The sequence below is a fragment of the Abramis brama genome (assembly GCF_963993115.1).
Source record: "Abramis brama genome assembly, chromosome: 7".
Lineage (NCBI taxonomy): Eukaryota > Metazoa > Chordata > Actinopteri > Cypriniformes > Leuciscidae > Abramis > Abramis brama.
In genome coordinates this window covers 30,250,234-30,267,275 of record NC_139969.1, presented here as the reverse complement: position 1 = coordinate 30,267,275, position 17,042 = coordinate 30,250,234, and the positions used below count along the sequence as shown (strand labels likewise).

Below are 17,042 nucleotides of genomic sequence, written 5' to 3'. Positions count from 1 at the left end.
TTATTATATAGTTTAAATGTACTAAATTGCAACTTCACAACAAACATGTAATTACAAATATAATTAAATATATGACATACTGGTTATGTTTCAATAAAATGGCATTAAAGTATATTTTAGTTTACCATAAATGTGTTGTCAGTAGTACACAGTACACTTTAACCATATTTCAAAGACAATAAGAAGTAATTATGTAATTATAATATATCAAGATGTACTTAAGTCCTACTTAAGTGGGTCAAAAACACTCTGAAGTTCAAATTTAAACTATATTACATTTTAATTTAACTGTAAGTAACATGCAATTAAGTGTCTGAAACATATTCAGTTCACACTTAAGTATATTCTTTTAAAGTATTTTATTTCCATAATAAGTACTCTATCACTTCTTTTTCACAAGGGAAGTCAAAAAATTACCTGCAATCTTTGCGAAGAAAATCTCAAAGCTCAGAATTCTGATAAACATAATTTATAATAATAAAATATTATACTGTATATTGCATTTACAAAATATAGTAGTTTTACTAAATTGCAGTTAATATCACAATTAAATAAACATGTGCTGAACTGGGGCCAGAAGCTATGTTATGCTATAAATAATTGCAATAAACTGAATTTTAAATATTCAAAATTAAATTGACTCCCTCATATACACTAAGCAAACTTTAGCTTTTCATTCCCACTCTATTTTCATTTTATTTTCCCATTGTTTGAAAAATCAAGTTATAATACGTTTCTGAGCTGCACAAGAGCATACAGTATTTCAAATAAAATACTGCATCGCAGGAGTGACATAGGAACTTTCTGTAGTAACCTCATCTGACATAAAAGCAATTTACAATGCACTTCATTTTGACAACATTTCATTTTGTCATCTTCAATCTTCGTTCACTCATTACAACACTAGGTAGATTAGATAAATGTCAGATTCAAAGGCCAACATGTCCTCATCTCTCGTAAATGTCAGCACCCCCCAGCTACTGCAAATGACAGTTTGTTGTAGTGAGGGCCTTCATTTTTCCACCGTGCTCTGCAACAGTTCAGATCTTCAGTCCAACTCTTGAAGTGCTTTTTACTATAATTATTTTAGAAGTTATTTTTAAAATTACTTTGAGGGCGTTATTGATTTATGTTGTCAAAGATATTTAAGTCTTTCAAAGTCATGTATGTTCCTTAAAAAAAAAAAAAAAGACAGATTGAAACAAACAATTTTATACATTTTTGCAAATGTTCTATTGGGGTAAATGTGCCAGAAAAATGTGATAAAGTCAGAGCAGTCTTAAATACTGAAAGAGTCCTTCAAGTATGAATGTTATTAAATGCACTTACATCAAGTGAATAATATACTGTAAGTCATAGAAATCCAGACTCCAGCACATTAACAGTGAATATTCTTCAGCACTCCCAGATCCCGTTGCTTCTTGGTTTTGAAGGCCATCACAAAGTTATAAGGGGAAACAATACCCTGTCCCTGTTCATCTGTCTGTCCCATGACAATGTAGTTAAGCCCTGAAAAAACAAAACAAATATATAATATAATAAAAAAAAATTTTTTACTTAATATGAAATAACATACTCTAAAAGAATATACTTATTAAAGGTGCTGTACGTACTTTTTTTGACTGTACTAAAGCACAAAAATAGCCAATTTACCCAATAGAATTTCGACACCCCGGGTTGCCAGTTGGTGGAAAACACAGAGTATTGCAGCCATGGAAGCCAGCAAACAAACTAGGACAGAGATTGCAGATTCTATGCGACCTAAAAAGCCTCCGCATCCATCTAAAAAGCTCTATGGCATATTAAAACACGAATAAATCAGCTCAGCAACTTACAAGGCTCATTACCTTCCATTGTTAATTGCGCTCATTCCCATTGCTTGTCCTCAATCTGGAAACCCGCAGGAGGGGACGGGGAAACAACTCTCTCCAATATTTTGAATTTCAACCGCTAGCTCTCAATATTACATACTGCACCTTTAAGTGCAAACTGAATGTAATGTTTTCAGGCACTTAATTGCATGTTAGTTCCAAGTGTTTTTAGACCCAGGTAGGACTTAACATAATTTCATAATTTACATAATTTCATAATTAATTCTGTGATGTCAAATGTACCAAAAAGCATTTACGGTAAACTGAAGTATATGCCTACTTTAATGTCATTTTATTTAAACTTGTATGTCATTTATTTTAAATATATTTGTAATTACGAATTTGTTGCAATTTAGTACATTTAAAATATATTAACTGGAAATATTACCTCAAATAACACTACCATTAGTATGTTAGTCAACACATCAAAATAAGTGTTCTTTTGACAAATGATTATAAACTTAATGATTTAAAATGTACTTTAAAGTAAAATAAATAAATAATTTGACACTGTAACAAAATGCACTTTTTTAAAGTGTGTTAAAGAGGCTACATGCGATTTTCTGAAATTTAAACTCGCGACTGACACCTGTGGCCAAAAAACGGAACTGCTCTTCCTTTCTGCTCGCTCTCGTACGTGCACACTTCACAAGTCATCCGCTGCAAAGAAGTAGTGATGGGCGATACTGCAAATTTCGGTATCGATCCGATACCAAGTAAATACAGGGCCAGTATCGCCGATACCGATACCGATACCAATACTTTTTCATTTTAAAAGCATGCACTTGAACTTGTATGCACTTTCCTGTGCTAGAGCAGTGTGTCATGATTTATGAGGTGAATGCATCATTAATATGCTAAATCTGAAAACGTTTTCATGACTACTAGGCCTAAATATTTTGTGATTTGTGCTCTCAACTCGCCTGTAATTAGTCAGTGACTTTTACAAAACTACCCTAATTATAGTACTAGCCTACTAGCCTACTGTTCAAAAGTTTGGGGTCTGTAAGATTTGTAATTCTCTTCTGCATTTATTTGATCAAAAATACAGTAAAAACTGTAATATTACAATTTAGCATAGGCTATCTGTTTTCTATGCCATAGTAAAGTGTAATTTATTCATGTGATCAAAGCTGAATTTTCAGCATCATTACTCCAGTCATGATGATATTTCATTTTAATATGCTGATTTGCTGCTCAGGAAACATTTCTTATTATTATCAATGTTGAAAACAGTTTAATATTTTTGTGGAAACCATGATACATTTTATGCAGAATTATTTGATGAACAAAGTTGAAAGAACAGCATTTATATGAAGTAGATTTTTTTTTTTTAACAGTGTAAAACCCTTGACTGTCACTTTTGATCAATTTAATGCATCGATCCTTGTTGAATAAAAATATAAATTTCATTAAAAAAAAGTCTTGCTTACGTCAACATTTTGAACCGTTATGTACACTTTTGGTTTGTTTATTGCAAAATAACTCCCGACTGTTTCTCTGTCATCTAAGCAAGGCTTCGTTTCCCAAACGCACTGGGCCTGTGAGCTCAGCGAAGCACCAGCATCGAACGCTCTCTCTGATTGATTGGTTTCGTCTTGTATCCAGATGACTAGAAGAAAATGTTCTATCCTACACAATTATCCGCTAACATTCGCTTATTTTTCCACTTAGAAGCTTATTTTACGCACTGAATTGCGTGCTAAATTAATAAAAAATTACTGGTAAAAAAACACACTTTTGGATCGATATTTTTATGTGAGGATCGATCCTTTTCGATACCACGTCAGTATCGAAGTATCGATACTTCAGGATCGATCCGCCCATCACTACAAAGAAGTCAACATTATGTTTACAGAGGTAAGAACAGTCAAATACATATATTGTTTGAGAAACTAAGTTTGTTTGCTGACTAGCGGTGGCGGCAGAGTGATCTGAAACGTTTAACATGAACGCGCTTGACGTCACATCCGCAGACAGCGCGCGAAAAATCCGACCCGACAGAAAATAGGAAAAATAGAATACAGGCTTATAGGTGCACCCGCTGTGAGCTGACAAGGTGTCAGTATGCTCATCAGGAGATGTTTGAGTCATAAATGGTCAAATAAAAAGGCTATTGTTACGTTTATTTTGGGGAAAAAGTTTAAGAAACAATCATGAATGTTCACTCTCTTTTAGGACCCTTAGTACATTAACATTACATTATCTGCAAGTACAGTTCTTAAGATATTATACTTTTAAGATTTAAAGTGCATTCAATACAATTATGCTAGGCTATCTTCCTTTTCACAAGGGCAATTTATTTTTGCTCATGTGATGTTTTTTAATTAGTACCAGAGGATTGGCCACATCTTTTGAACTAGCAAATGCACATCCCAAACCTGTGGCGTAAAAAAAAGTTCAAGAGGGTGTTTACAACTCTCCTTTTCTCCTTACTCATTTATTCATTTAACTGTTGAAGAACACAGCCGCCTTTGCTTTCATATAACGTGAGCCAAAGCAAATAATATTCTGTTTATTCCCTTGCTTTTCATTTCAACAATAAAAATTCCACCGCAAATGATTAATGTTAAACTGTTCCTCTGAACTGCAAAAAACAATTCCTGCGTATTTTAACGCAAATTCTTCCATGGCACATTTTCTAGATATTTCCCTCAAAACAAAACAGTTGCTTTTCAGAGTTTCCAAGCAGTGGCTTACTTTTTCGACACTAAGTGAGCTGAGGTAAAGCATGGCACCAATAAAGTCACATACCATCCATGGGGTTGAAGAGAATTATTATTCTAGCTGTCCACGATTCAAGGAAACCAACTGAGACCCTCTCTTGAGCGAGCTTAAGTTACACACCGTGACGCCGAAATGGCATATCCTGCCTGAAATATCTCAACACCACAAATGGAGCCAAAGGACTTTGGGGGGAGCTCGAAATTTGCAAACTATCACCTTCCCAAAATCCACCTCAATCAACTATAAACATCTGCTGGACTCGCTGGGTGCTAGCGCTGGCTGTGCTGGTTTCAATTCAAATGATTAAGGTTAGGGTTTTTGTAGATCAAGGTCGGTGTAAAGATACTCGCCTCTTCTGACTAGAGGGCATTTTTTACAGAGGACCGTGACTTTTGTGCTCATGGTCTTCCCAGCCTGTTGAATGGCTAAACTTCCTTCCTTATAAAGGTGAATGAGGGAAAAGGTGGCGAGGACGCTGTGGTCCCTCATGGCTGCTGAGATAAGGGTGGCGGTAATCACTGTGGGGAGAGAAAAAAAGACTAAATTCACAGAATCAGGGTTTCTTCTGTGAACAAATGCATAAAATTGCATGTGCATGGTAATGTATAATGTATAGTTCTGTTATGCGTGCTGTCATTTTTACTGTGCTCAGCAGCTTTACTGCCACTACAATTATAAAATAATAAAAAGAGCTGAGTCTCAGTATCGGCCTGAACACATTTTCCATCTATAAGCATTATTAAAACAGAGACGGTGAATGAGAGCTTTAGTTAATTTTAGGGGAAAAAAACAATAGTGAATTATTTCTGTGAATTAAAATAGGTTTACATCTCTTGAAATGTTGACTATATTGAATATTTTATTTTCATACACATATTCATATTTGAATGTTTATAGGACACATTCAAGTATACTACTAGTACATTTCTGTACACAGTGTACTTACTACAAAGCGTATATTTAGATCCCGAGCGTATATTAACTAATTTTTAAGCAATTTTTTTAATTACAAATTTTTTATATCAAGTTATTGTAAAGTGATACAAATATTTTTCCTCAAATATCATTCTGATAAAGAGTGGTACAGATACGTAAAATTATTTGGTAACAATTTACAATATGGTTCATTAGTTAACATTAGTTAGCTACCTTAGTTAACATGAACTAAGAATGAACAATACTTCTTCAGCATTTATTAATCTTAGTTAATATTAATTTCAACATTTACTAATTCATTATTAAAATCAAAGGTTGTATTTGTTTACATTAGTTAATGCACTCTGACAAACATGAACAAACAATGAACAGTTGTATTTTTATAAACTAACATTTACAAAGATTAATAAATTCTGTAACAAATGTATTGCTAGTTTGTGTTAGTTAATACATTAACTAATGTTAACTAATGAACATTAGTGTTACCAATTATTTTTATTTTTTATCAGACTAATTTGTAAAAGTCCTGAAAACGTGAAAAAGAGCACTGATATGGAATTGTATATGTTCATGTGTATAGCAAAAAAAGAAAAAAAGGAGCGCTGATGCCTGGAGTCCGAATTTCAAAGAAATTCCCAGAATTCCTCCTATTATTTGGGTTTACAGAAAGCAAAAACATTAAAATCAAACAACGGCCACTTACCAAAGTTACTAGAGCAGTAATGACTTTCAATTGTGCCAGTCCTTTTGCATTTTTGCTTGCAAAGACCTTCTGAATATGTAAGGGCTTTTTGGAAAAGAGAGTGAAAAGATTTGTTTTAATAATGACCAACTATAGCATGTCCTTATACACTAAAATACAGTGTAAAACACAGCAAAAGTCACATAAATGTATTTCTGTTAAAGCACTTTAGTAACAAAATAGAAGCACATTAGTCTTCCCATGTGACCGAACTAATGCGTTCCATATGAACCAAACATAATAAATCTTCAATACATTCCAATGTCATTACCTACACACATACCTACAAAATACAGCAGTTTTACACCGTGCCGCTACTTGCATTTTTCATTTGAAATGAAACCTACTGGAAAGTGGGCTGTGGACTGACCTGCGGGCCGTGTGGTGGGTGGCATGGTGCTCATGGGGGTGAGAGGGGAGCTGGCTGTGCTGCTGAGATTCCTCCATTTAAAGCGGTAATGGCCGATGAATCCATCCGCAGTTAGACTCAGGTCAGACAGAAACATGATGAGGAGATGATTGCCATCCGAGTAAATTGGCCTACAGTATGAGACAAAATAAATAAATAAATGTGACCATTTTTCTTTTGAAATACCTCTCTAAAATAAAGATTTATTGACCATGTGGACACTATGGAAGCTTGTTTCCACCACAGAATAAAAAAAAAAAATGTAATTGCAAGTTTTTATGTCTGTTTTTCTCAGAATTGTGTGATATAAACTCAGAATTGCGAGTTATAAAGTCAGAATTGAATGATATATTTGATATAGTTTATATCTCGCAATTCTGACTTTATAACTCGCAATTGCGGTTTTATATCTTGCAATTCTGTCTTTTCAATAAAATTTCTGATCAATAAAGGTTGTTTCCGCCACGTGATAAAACAATTTAAAGGGGTCATATAATGGTACATGCACTTTTACAAGTTGATTGTACTGAAATGTGTGTTGGCAGTGCCTGTACACAACCATCATAAAATGATAAAAATCCATCCAGTGTTTTTTTTTTTATAATCTTATATGTTTTCCCCATCTCAAATCAAGCCGTTCGACCGTGTGACGTCACACGGTCGGACACCCCTCCCACGATTGTTGATTGACAGCAGCGTTTCAACCAGACCCGCCCTCGCTCATGAGCGTGCTGTCAATCATAGTCCGCGCGTCATTGTTGATACGCTGGAGCACTGTCTATGAGCAGAATGGCGTCTAAGCGATTGTGGAGTTCTGTTCTTGTGTGTAATAAGGAACACAGCAGTCATTTTGATGTTCCTAAATCCTAAATATTCCCCACGATAAACGTCAATGCTTTCATGTTTGCGTGAATCATTTCACACACCAGACTGCTTTACAAACGAGGATCAGTATAAAGCTGGTTTTGCTAAGAAGCTGCTCCTGAAAAAAGGATCGGTACCAACTATTCGTGTTCCTGCTGCACCTCCAGAAGAACTGAAGTGAGTGTAACGTTTTATTAACCTTTATATTAATCTTTATATTAATCTTTGCAAATCGCTTGCACGCTTCACGATGAATGCGGCTAAGGTTTACATTTAGGGTACATTACGGCATGTTTTCTATGTACGACGTTCTCAATATAATTCATAATCCCAAGTTTATAATGAACAAAGCGTTATGGTTATTGTGTTACGGTGTACGCACAGAACAGAGGGCGGGGTGAGCAAAGCTCATTATCATTTAAAGACACATGCACTTAAACGGCGTGCTGAAAACAGAGCTGTTTTTGACCAGGTAAAATGAGTGTTTTCTTACAATACTAATGAGAATTTTTAATTAAAGTATATTACAAACTTTTAATTTAGACCCTAAAGAATCATATTAGCTTGTACAAAAATGGCATTATATGACCCCTTTAAAAGATAATTGCGACTCTTTATCTCACGATTCTGTAGCCTGGCAAGCCAGACCTACATCAAGATGTTTGGTCTGGCAACTCACCATAGTCACGGCTCAATCGGAGGGGCGGGATAAATGGGATAAAGTCTTTCAAATTCCCTCTGCACGCAATAGGACAGCGCTTCAACCAACCTGGGGTGCGTTTCCCGAAAGCATCGTTAGCCAACTATGGTCGCAAGTTCCCTCGTTACCAATAGAGTTCAATGGACATTGCGATGAACTTGCGACCATAGTTGGCCAACGATGCTTTCGGGAAACGCACCCCAGAGCGTTTTCCCAACAGCGGAGCTAACGTTAGTGGATAGATTCAACTTTTGCCATATCTGGCCGGCAAAAGTACGAACACATCTTAAATTTTTTTAAGAATGACTTAAGTGCCGTTCTTTGCTCTTTTCTCAAAGAAAAACTTAACTCCAAGTCCTCCAGAGTCGCGGCCAAAGCCGATTTGATTCATAACGAAAGATGTTCTCCAGCAGCCATTCTTTGTTTTCAAGTAGCAGGGAACTGTCGCAACTCTGTCGTCATTATGTTAAGCCCGCCCCCGCCTACTCTATACACGACGTGATTGGCCTGACCCAATTTAGGTTTTTGCAGCTCGAAAGTCAATGGAGAGTTGCTAGACTGCCCTGGAAGCAAAATACATTTTGCTGTCGCTAGGGTGCGTCTAGATTTCTAGGCTAACGATTCTGACTTTTTTCTCAGAATTGCGAGATATAAACTTGTAATTGCGAGTTATAAAGTCAGAACTGCAAGATATAAAATCGCAATTGCAAGTTATAGTCAGAATTGCGTGATATAAACTCCCAACTGTGATAGAAATTTTATTTCACGATAACGATATATCACAATATAGTTGATGCGATATAGTTTTTCAGGTGAAGTAGGTTTATTTAACATGTAGTAGTAAGACATTAGTCAACCAACTGTTTACGTTCACTCAAGACATAATTTTAAATCACTTATATACCTTGATACTGCCCTATTAGAGTCTTTGCATAAACAAAGATTTTTAGAATTAAGGCCCCAATATACTTCAAGCGAAATCGAAGGACAAACTGGTTTGCCGTCATTTCGAACACAAATCCATTCTAAAATGAAGTTAATTTGGAGTTTGTTTCGGCTGGTAAACACCGTCAAACTACCATTGGTGTAATTCTAATTGAAAGTGACACTGTTTTTCATGTTTAATACTGTAAAGCTGTTTGCGTTAAAGTGATATATTGTATAAAGTGCTGTATAAATAAATAAATGTGACGTGACTTGAATGGAGTGATGAATTGCAGAGCTGGTGCAAACATATCCACATCTCTATGACCAGATGCTTTCTGAACTGCTGCTCTCTCACTGCTGTCATTTTTGTTGTGTGTTTATTTTGTTATACATAAAACATATATAAATATATATATATATATATATATATATATATATATATATATATATATATATATATATAAATATTTACATACAGCAGTGTGAGTGGCGTCAGAATGTTTGCTAACAGTATACCGCTGAAAAGGTATTTTGAACTTCTTTTTACCCCTAAGTGAAGAATAAAAAAGAACTTCGCCATGAAAATATGGTAATTGGGGGACAACGTGCAATAATTTAGCATCAACCACTGAAAAAATCCAGATCAGTCTAAAAATTCGAGGTCAGTGTCTGTGGTGGTTTCTCTGCTTAGTGAACGGGTGGTAAATGGTGTATTGGTGCATGTGTGATGGACTGAGGGTCTCACATGGGTGGGCTGTCTCCGCAGAACTTGCCGATCTTCCGTGACTCATTCATTTCTCCACCATTAAACGCAGCCACATGGTCATAGCGGCAGGAGCTGTCCCTCTCCACATCAAACTTCTCAAACTTCAGCTCAATGATCTGAGAGGGGGGAAGTTACTTGCAATTTAAAAAGATATTTATTCATACTCATCCTGTCAATGATGCATGACTTCTTGTGGCGTGATCTGGAATTAATAGAAATAATAAATTAACACCTGATCTTGAGGAGCAACAATATGCCAGGCACATGTTACTCCTGCTGGGTAGTCTTTATCTGGCCAGTTAGGAGTCTTTATCGTCCCAGAGGGCTTGTCTAAAAGACCACCGCAATACCGGTCACCTGCCATGGACAATCATTGGATATTAGTCTGATGACATGGAATCAATGCAGATTTATTTGAAAATACTGAGGTCTGTAGTGCTGCATTTTTTAAATAATTTCTGGAAATTTGAGTGTGCATTTACAGAAAAAAACCTGATGAGCAAAACAAAACACAGAGCTGAATTGAAATAACAGGGAAGGGCCACTTACTATATTTGGATGGTAATAAGTTGGTAGTCTCGTTACCTCTTTCATTTGGGCGAATCGCTGAGTATACAGCAAGGAAACCACTCCCAGCTGTGTTGGCGTCTGACACCATGACCACTTGCATCTTGTTTCCACTGGTGACCAGCGCTCCGGGTTTGGCAGTACCACAGAAGCGGCCGAGACGCTGCCCGTTGATGTGGCCATTGTAAACATCAACAAAGTCATATCTGCAAAGACTATCACTCTCAAGATCCAGAACCCGGAACAAGAGGGAGACGACCCTCCCCTGAGGGACCTGTAGACGGTTAATTGAGAAGAGTCAACACAGTCCCATGGCAATTTGTAACTATTTTACATTTTGGCAAATTGGTGGAGAATGTCATTCATTCAATTTGCTTAATGTTACGTTAGGGTTTGGGTTAAGGGTGCGTACTTAAAAAAAAAAAAGAAGAAGCAGCATGTTTTCAATATGAATCAAATTTGGCACCAATTCCACAAAATATTAAATTGTTACATTTTCTCATGCGATTAGGAGTAAATTCCCCATACAATAGCGTAACTCATTGCCTAAGTACCACAGTACGATGCAACGAGAAATTAACTAGCTAGTTGCGTCAGTAACATGGTCGCACCTCTGTCATTTCAACATCATTGGTTTAACAATATAGGACTGTCATTAATGACGTCACTCAGGTGGTGGTGTAATAATTAATTAATTAATCAATTCAGAATCACGGTTAATGTCAGATTATTATAGTTCAGAAAGAAAACATCAGAAAGCCAAGTTTTGTATCATGTTTACATGAAGTATGTATTTGCTGTACTTAGGCTATATATGCGGTTATGTTTCTCCAAAATGCTGCTGTAACGAAGATGGCATCTGAGGACTATTGTGCTATTATGTATATTTAGGGTCTGTTTACACGACACCGTTTTCAACTAAAAACGTAAAACTTTTTATGCGTTTTGGCCATTAATTTACACTTTTGGTGGCCTGAAAACGCAAACTTTTGAAAACTGGTTTCAAAGTGCAAGTTTTTGAAAACGGTCTTTGTGTAAACAACAAAAACGCGAATCTCTGAAGACGATGACATCATTCACATGCGTATTACGTGTTCAATCTATAGTGTTTCATCGCCATCTAATGGCCGGGACGCAGAATACATCGTTTTAAGTCCTTTTCAAGGTTCCGTGTGAATGGGGATCGTTTTGACAACGGTGTCGTCTGTACGCAGAAAACGCAATGGAAAAACGTCTCCGATTTAAGCATATCATTGTCGTGTAAACGTACCCTCAAATGGAATGATGAGCACTGATGAGCCAATATATAATGGCCAGTCAGGTGAAGCGAATATCGTTGATCATCTCCTAACAAGGCCACATATTAAGGTCTGTCTGGGTAGATTAGATTGTAAGCAAACAATCGGTTCTCATAATCAACGGGTTGGATGCAGGAGAAATGGCAGGAATAAAGATCTGAGCGACTTTGACAAGGGCCAAATTGTTATGGCAAGGCGACTGGGTCAGAGTGGGTTTCTCCCGGTCAGCAGTGGTGAGACTTTACCAACAGTGGTCCAAGAAGGTGCAAACCACAAACCAGCGACATGGTGTTGGACACCTAAGTGTGTACGCGTGTGCCATTTAATCTGGGAATTTGCAATGCTGTTTGCAAATGTTCATTGGAACTGTGGTTTCGGAAAACACTATTAACGATGAAACTTTAGAAAGTAGTTGGTTATCAGTGCTTTTGGGAAATAAAAGAATATATTTTTTTTAGCATTAATATCTTTCCACAATCAAAACATTTAACTCCTTAGATTACTCTCCAAAAATGCTATTAGGTCGCAGCTGATTTTCAAAAATACATTCATAATTCAGTAGAGGTGCTGGTGAGTAACATATCTGTGCTATAGAAATGAACCATACTTCAAATAGTGTGGCTTGTTGAAGTGTGCTGCCAGTGAAGTGTGTGTTGTTACTTTTCTAAGCAAAAAGAATTACATTTTTATGCCTGGTAAACTATAAAACAGGGAACAGGGAAGAATTCTACAGAATTACAATGAAGGATCAGAATATGGACCAAAATATCATTGGCTTGGGACAGTAAGCAACCACCCAGACCAGACCACACTTAGTGAGAGATTTATGGTGCATGGGAAATATTTTCTTTGACAGAAAATACATTTAAAGACTGATATCTCCCACGCATCTGTCCTTACTGTAATTCTCCACACACATTTGTTGTTGGGTGGGTAGACACCAGGATACCCCTGACTCCCAATCAGTCCTGTGTCTCCAGTGAAGTTCCCGCCACATGTAAAAACTGGTCTACAATGAGGACAAATGGGAAAGCACATAGTTAAGTTTGAAACTCATAAGGACTTCAAAATCATGTGCTTTATTAGTAGCTACTAAGTAAAATTAATGAACAGCAGCATAATTAATAGGCAATGATTTGTTCATTAATTAGTAGGCTAGTACAAATTAGTCGAATTTGTAGGCTATAACACGGGAATAGCTAATGTTACCAACCAAACAGCAAACAGAATTCAGCGTATTTTTCATCAATGCAAGCTAACATGCTTTTTTGACCACATACAGGCATCTAGATATGGATTTAGTTATATATTCCACATACCTTCGATGTCGCTGCATAAAAATGACACTGAACAGGAAAGCGCTCGCGATGCTCCAGATTATAATCCTCATCGTATGAGGCGCGTTTGAACAAATGTAACATTCAGAGAGGAAGAGGAGTGAAATCTCCAGAGATATTATTATACTGCTGACTGACTGACTGACTGCTGCTCATGAATGTACCGTTTGTTCTGCGGGAGTTGAAGGGCAGTTTCCCTAAAACCCTGTAAGTGAAGGCATGTCACTTCCACGTTAAAAGTATTGTGACTGTAGTGAAGCACGCTGCTGCTGCTGCTGTCTTTAGGAGACTACATTTGATCCAGAATGCGTTTAGATTATCCCAATATAGCCCAGGGCTGTGTAATTCAGATTCCTATCTGGAATCTAGTTGTTTTGCGCGAAGCAGTTTTTTCTTCCGTTTGTATGGTATCTACGATACTTCTTTTAAAAAATAATGAACATTTAGATATCTTTAAAGTCCATATAAATGAGCAGAGAGTGGTTTTATTTACCTCATTTTACCTCACGCTGACGGAAGACCACTAGATGTCTACCTTGCACAATATTTTATCAGACTTGATGAGTATCACATTTTTCTATTTTAAACCATATATATATATATATATATATATATATATATATATATATATATATATATAGGTAGAGTGGGGTAAGATGAACCTTTTTTTTTTTTTAGTTCTGTGATCCTAAAGATGAGGGAAAATGAGGCAGAAGTACAATGAGAGTATCTGAACTAATTTCAGGATGATGATTTTAAATGATCAGAATACATCTATGAAAAAAAAATTCTAAAAACATGGCTTCTTATTAAAAAAAAAAAAAGTGTTCCTGTGGCTCAATTTACCCCAGGTTTGGGGTAAGTTGATCCGAGTCAGTGGGTAAGTTGCACCATCTGGGTGTAAACTGACCATCTAACTGAATCTAAATCAAACCCATGTGAAATTGTAAAGATGATTTAGCTCTTTAAAAAAAAAAAAAAAATAATAATAATAATTTTACAAATAATCATATCTCTTTAAAACATAAAACCAACCATTTTAAGTAGAAATTTCAATATCTTTAAAAACACCAAAGTTGTAACCTTCCCAAAAGCAGACTAAACGGAGAGCTTGTTGGGTAAAATTAAATAAAAACTGAATTCAAAGATTTCAAAGATTTAACTTAACTTCAATGCTGGCTCAATTTACCCCACCACATTTGGCTCACTTTGTCCCATAGCTGCCATTAAAAAAAAACAAAAAAAAACTAGCTAGCTTGCCAAGTCAGGCTAATATTTAGCTAAACGATATGAATGGTTTTATACGTTGCTAAATCACCAATGTGCATCATACATGTTTTTAGACCTGGACAAATTTGCTTTGATGTAACAGCCATTACTAGACTGGGTAAACCCAGCCCGATCTGCCGACGATTTGATTTCGCCCTGCAGCTGAGGCTGGAAACCTGTACATTTTTATATCCTGCTTCCGTTACAAATCTGTGGGGACCAATCACTTTTCACAGTCTGGCAGAAATGATGGGTGGTTCCAAAATATATGTTCACATGACAGTAAAAGTGTAAGGTTGCCAAGGTAGGTCAGCTTACCCACTGGCTCATCTTACCCCACTCTCCCCTAACTTGTGATTGACAATAATTTTCTGAAATTGCTTTACGATTAATCTGTTTGCCATCTAGGAGAACCTATTAAGATATTAAAAATATGTAATTTATGATTTTCTCTCCTGTGCTCTTTTAATTCTCAACAGATTGAATCAGAAGGGACAGAAAGCAACATGTGGGAGGAATTCATGCTTTTCTCTGAATATTACATACAGATTTGAGCAATTTCCTGCTGACCAAATGTTAGTTGATTGCCCTCTAGCATAACTTGGCCCACCACAAAATGAGGATAAGTGATTTTTACGACGCACTTACAAGGCTTTATTTATTGTACTTGTCTCTGAGCCCTGGCACCGCCTTTGAATCGGCCTCTGGCACCGCAGACAAGGGCTTCAATTTGGGCTGTAGCCATTCTGTGGATTAATATCGGGCTTAATGGAACGAGATGTGGCCATACAGCCAAGTGGGTGACATATAATTCATTAATGCAAACTGTTGGCCCAAGGGAACGCACTGACCTAGTAATATTTACTCAAGCGTAAATTAGCATCTAATGACTCCACACAGGTATTACGTGCAAAGGAGAAGCGAAGTTGAAACTCACAGGAATCAGAGCGGGCAGCGGGGACCTTTCTCCATGCCCTCTACCTTTGAAAGAAGATCAGATTTCAGTGCTTTTCTGAAGTTTTAACCAGATGTGTGTTCTTTCAAAGACAACTGGCAGGCTCAGAATGGATATCAGTCGGTCTTTATGGGAAACAACTCTGTAAACAATTTGCACATAAACAATTGCAGGCAAATTGAAGAAGCCCTCCCCCTTGTCCAGGGAACTAGAGTTTCAAATATGCACATGGAAGTCATGAAGACCATTACATGGTTTGTTTTTGTATGCAAGGGCCCAAATATCGTATGTCGGTTCATGCTTCTGCTGGAGTCTGTGTTATGGTGAAGCCAGATTTTATTTCCCCGGATAGTTTGTGAGAGTCTGTCGGTGTGGCAGTCGCATAGAACAGCCTGGGTAAAATATTCCCGTGCCCAACCCCCCGGTAAGCTGGTTTTCATTCACACTGTTATCTGAACCCACTCCCAAAAGACACACAGTCAAGCGATGCCAGACCCTGCTTAGTGTTTGATCTACAGCTTTAATTGATTGAAAACTATGATGGTGCCTTTGAGGGAGGCTCGCAAACGCAACGTTAGAATAGGTTCAAGGGTAGAAGGAGACACGGATTTGGATTATTTGGTCCTTATACCAGCTGTTATCAATTCAGCCAAAGTAAAACAATGCAGTCTCACACTGAATAAATAGCAAATGGAAACTCAGAAGGCAGGAAAACTGATCAGCACTGAATCGCATCTCATGTTGATCACCAACTTGATGTCATTTATTGAGTTGCACCTGTTCAGCACTGGGATTTAGTTTAATAAACTGACTGTAAGTAAAAAATAGAAAAAGAGAACGGCTTGTGCCAGTTACTGGCGCTTGGGGATTTAGTTAATGAAATCTTCTGTAAAAATCACTTTTTGGGTGATATTAAAATTAAAAAAGGCATCTGTGAACCCATGAAGAAAGAAAATCTTTCAGCACTGTATTAGGAAAAATGCTGTCTCGGTACTTACTGTTTATAGCAAAACAACTGAAAAAGTCTTAGGGACAATTATTAGTTCTGAAATATATGGGTTGATTAATTTAAAATGTTTTTAATGGACAATATACGGAGAAACTTTTTACTCAGCTGAATCAACAAATCAAATCTATCAAAAATTAAGGAATTGGTTTTGCGCCACGAGAAATTCAATCATTCCAATAAGCATGAAACTGCTTTTAAATGTCAGTAGAGATTCAATTGCTTCCATTGTAGTAATTGGTCTAGTACATTTTCTGTGATTTATTCTGCAGTGTCTCAATACACTATCCAAAAGTTAGGGTCAAAGAAACTAATACTTTTGTTGAGCAAGGACACGTTAAATTTATCAAAAGTGATAGTAAAGACTTTTACAGTTACAAAAAAATCTATTTTTATAAGCTTTCTATTTCTATTCATCAGAGAAGTATGGTTTCCAAAAAAAAAAAAAAAAATGTTTTAAACAATGATAATAATACAAAATGTTTCTTGAGCCGCAAATCAGCATATTAGAATGATTTTAAGTCAAGTCACCTTCATTTATATAGTGCTTTTAACAATATGGGCTGTTTCAAAGCAGCTTTACAGTTATAATAGGAAATTAACAGAGATTGTTTTGGCTTTACAGCAGCTCTAGAATTTCTGAAGGATCATGTGACACTGAAGACTGG

The 17,042-nt window shown here is 36.5% G+C and overlaps 1 protein-coding gene across 1 annotated transcript; it reads right to left on the bottom strand.

The window, feature by feature from the left end:
- Positions 1-1,249: 1,249 nt before the first annotated feature.
- pcolce2a (procollagen C-endopeptidase enhancer 2a) lies at positions 1,250-13,320 on the bottom strand. The gene is made up of 9 exons (XM_084121114.1): positions 13,127-13,320; positions 12,708-12,816; positions 10,528-10,783; positions 10,175-10,299; positions 9,922-10,058; positions 6,647-6,816; positions 6,238-6,321; positions 4,949-5,116; positions 1,250-1,509 (listed from the first exon to the last, which is right to left on the bottom strand). Exons 1-9 carry the CDS (start codon positions 13,195-13,197, stop codon positions 1,379-1,381), a joined length of 1,251 nt encoding a protein of 416 aa, XP_083977240.1. The 5' UTR covers positions 13,198-13,320; the 3' UTR covers positions 1,250-1,378.
- Between the last annotated feature and the right edge of the window lie 3,722 nt (positions 13,321-17,042).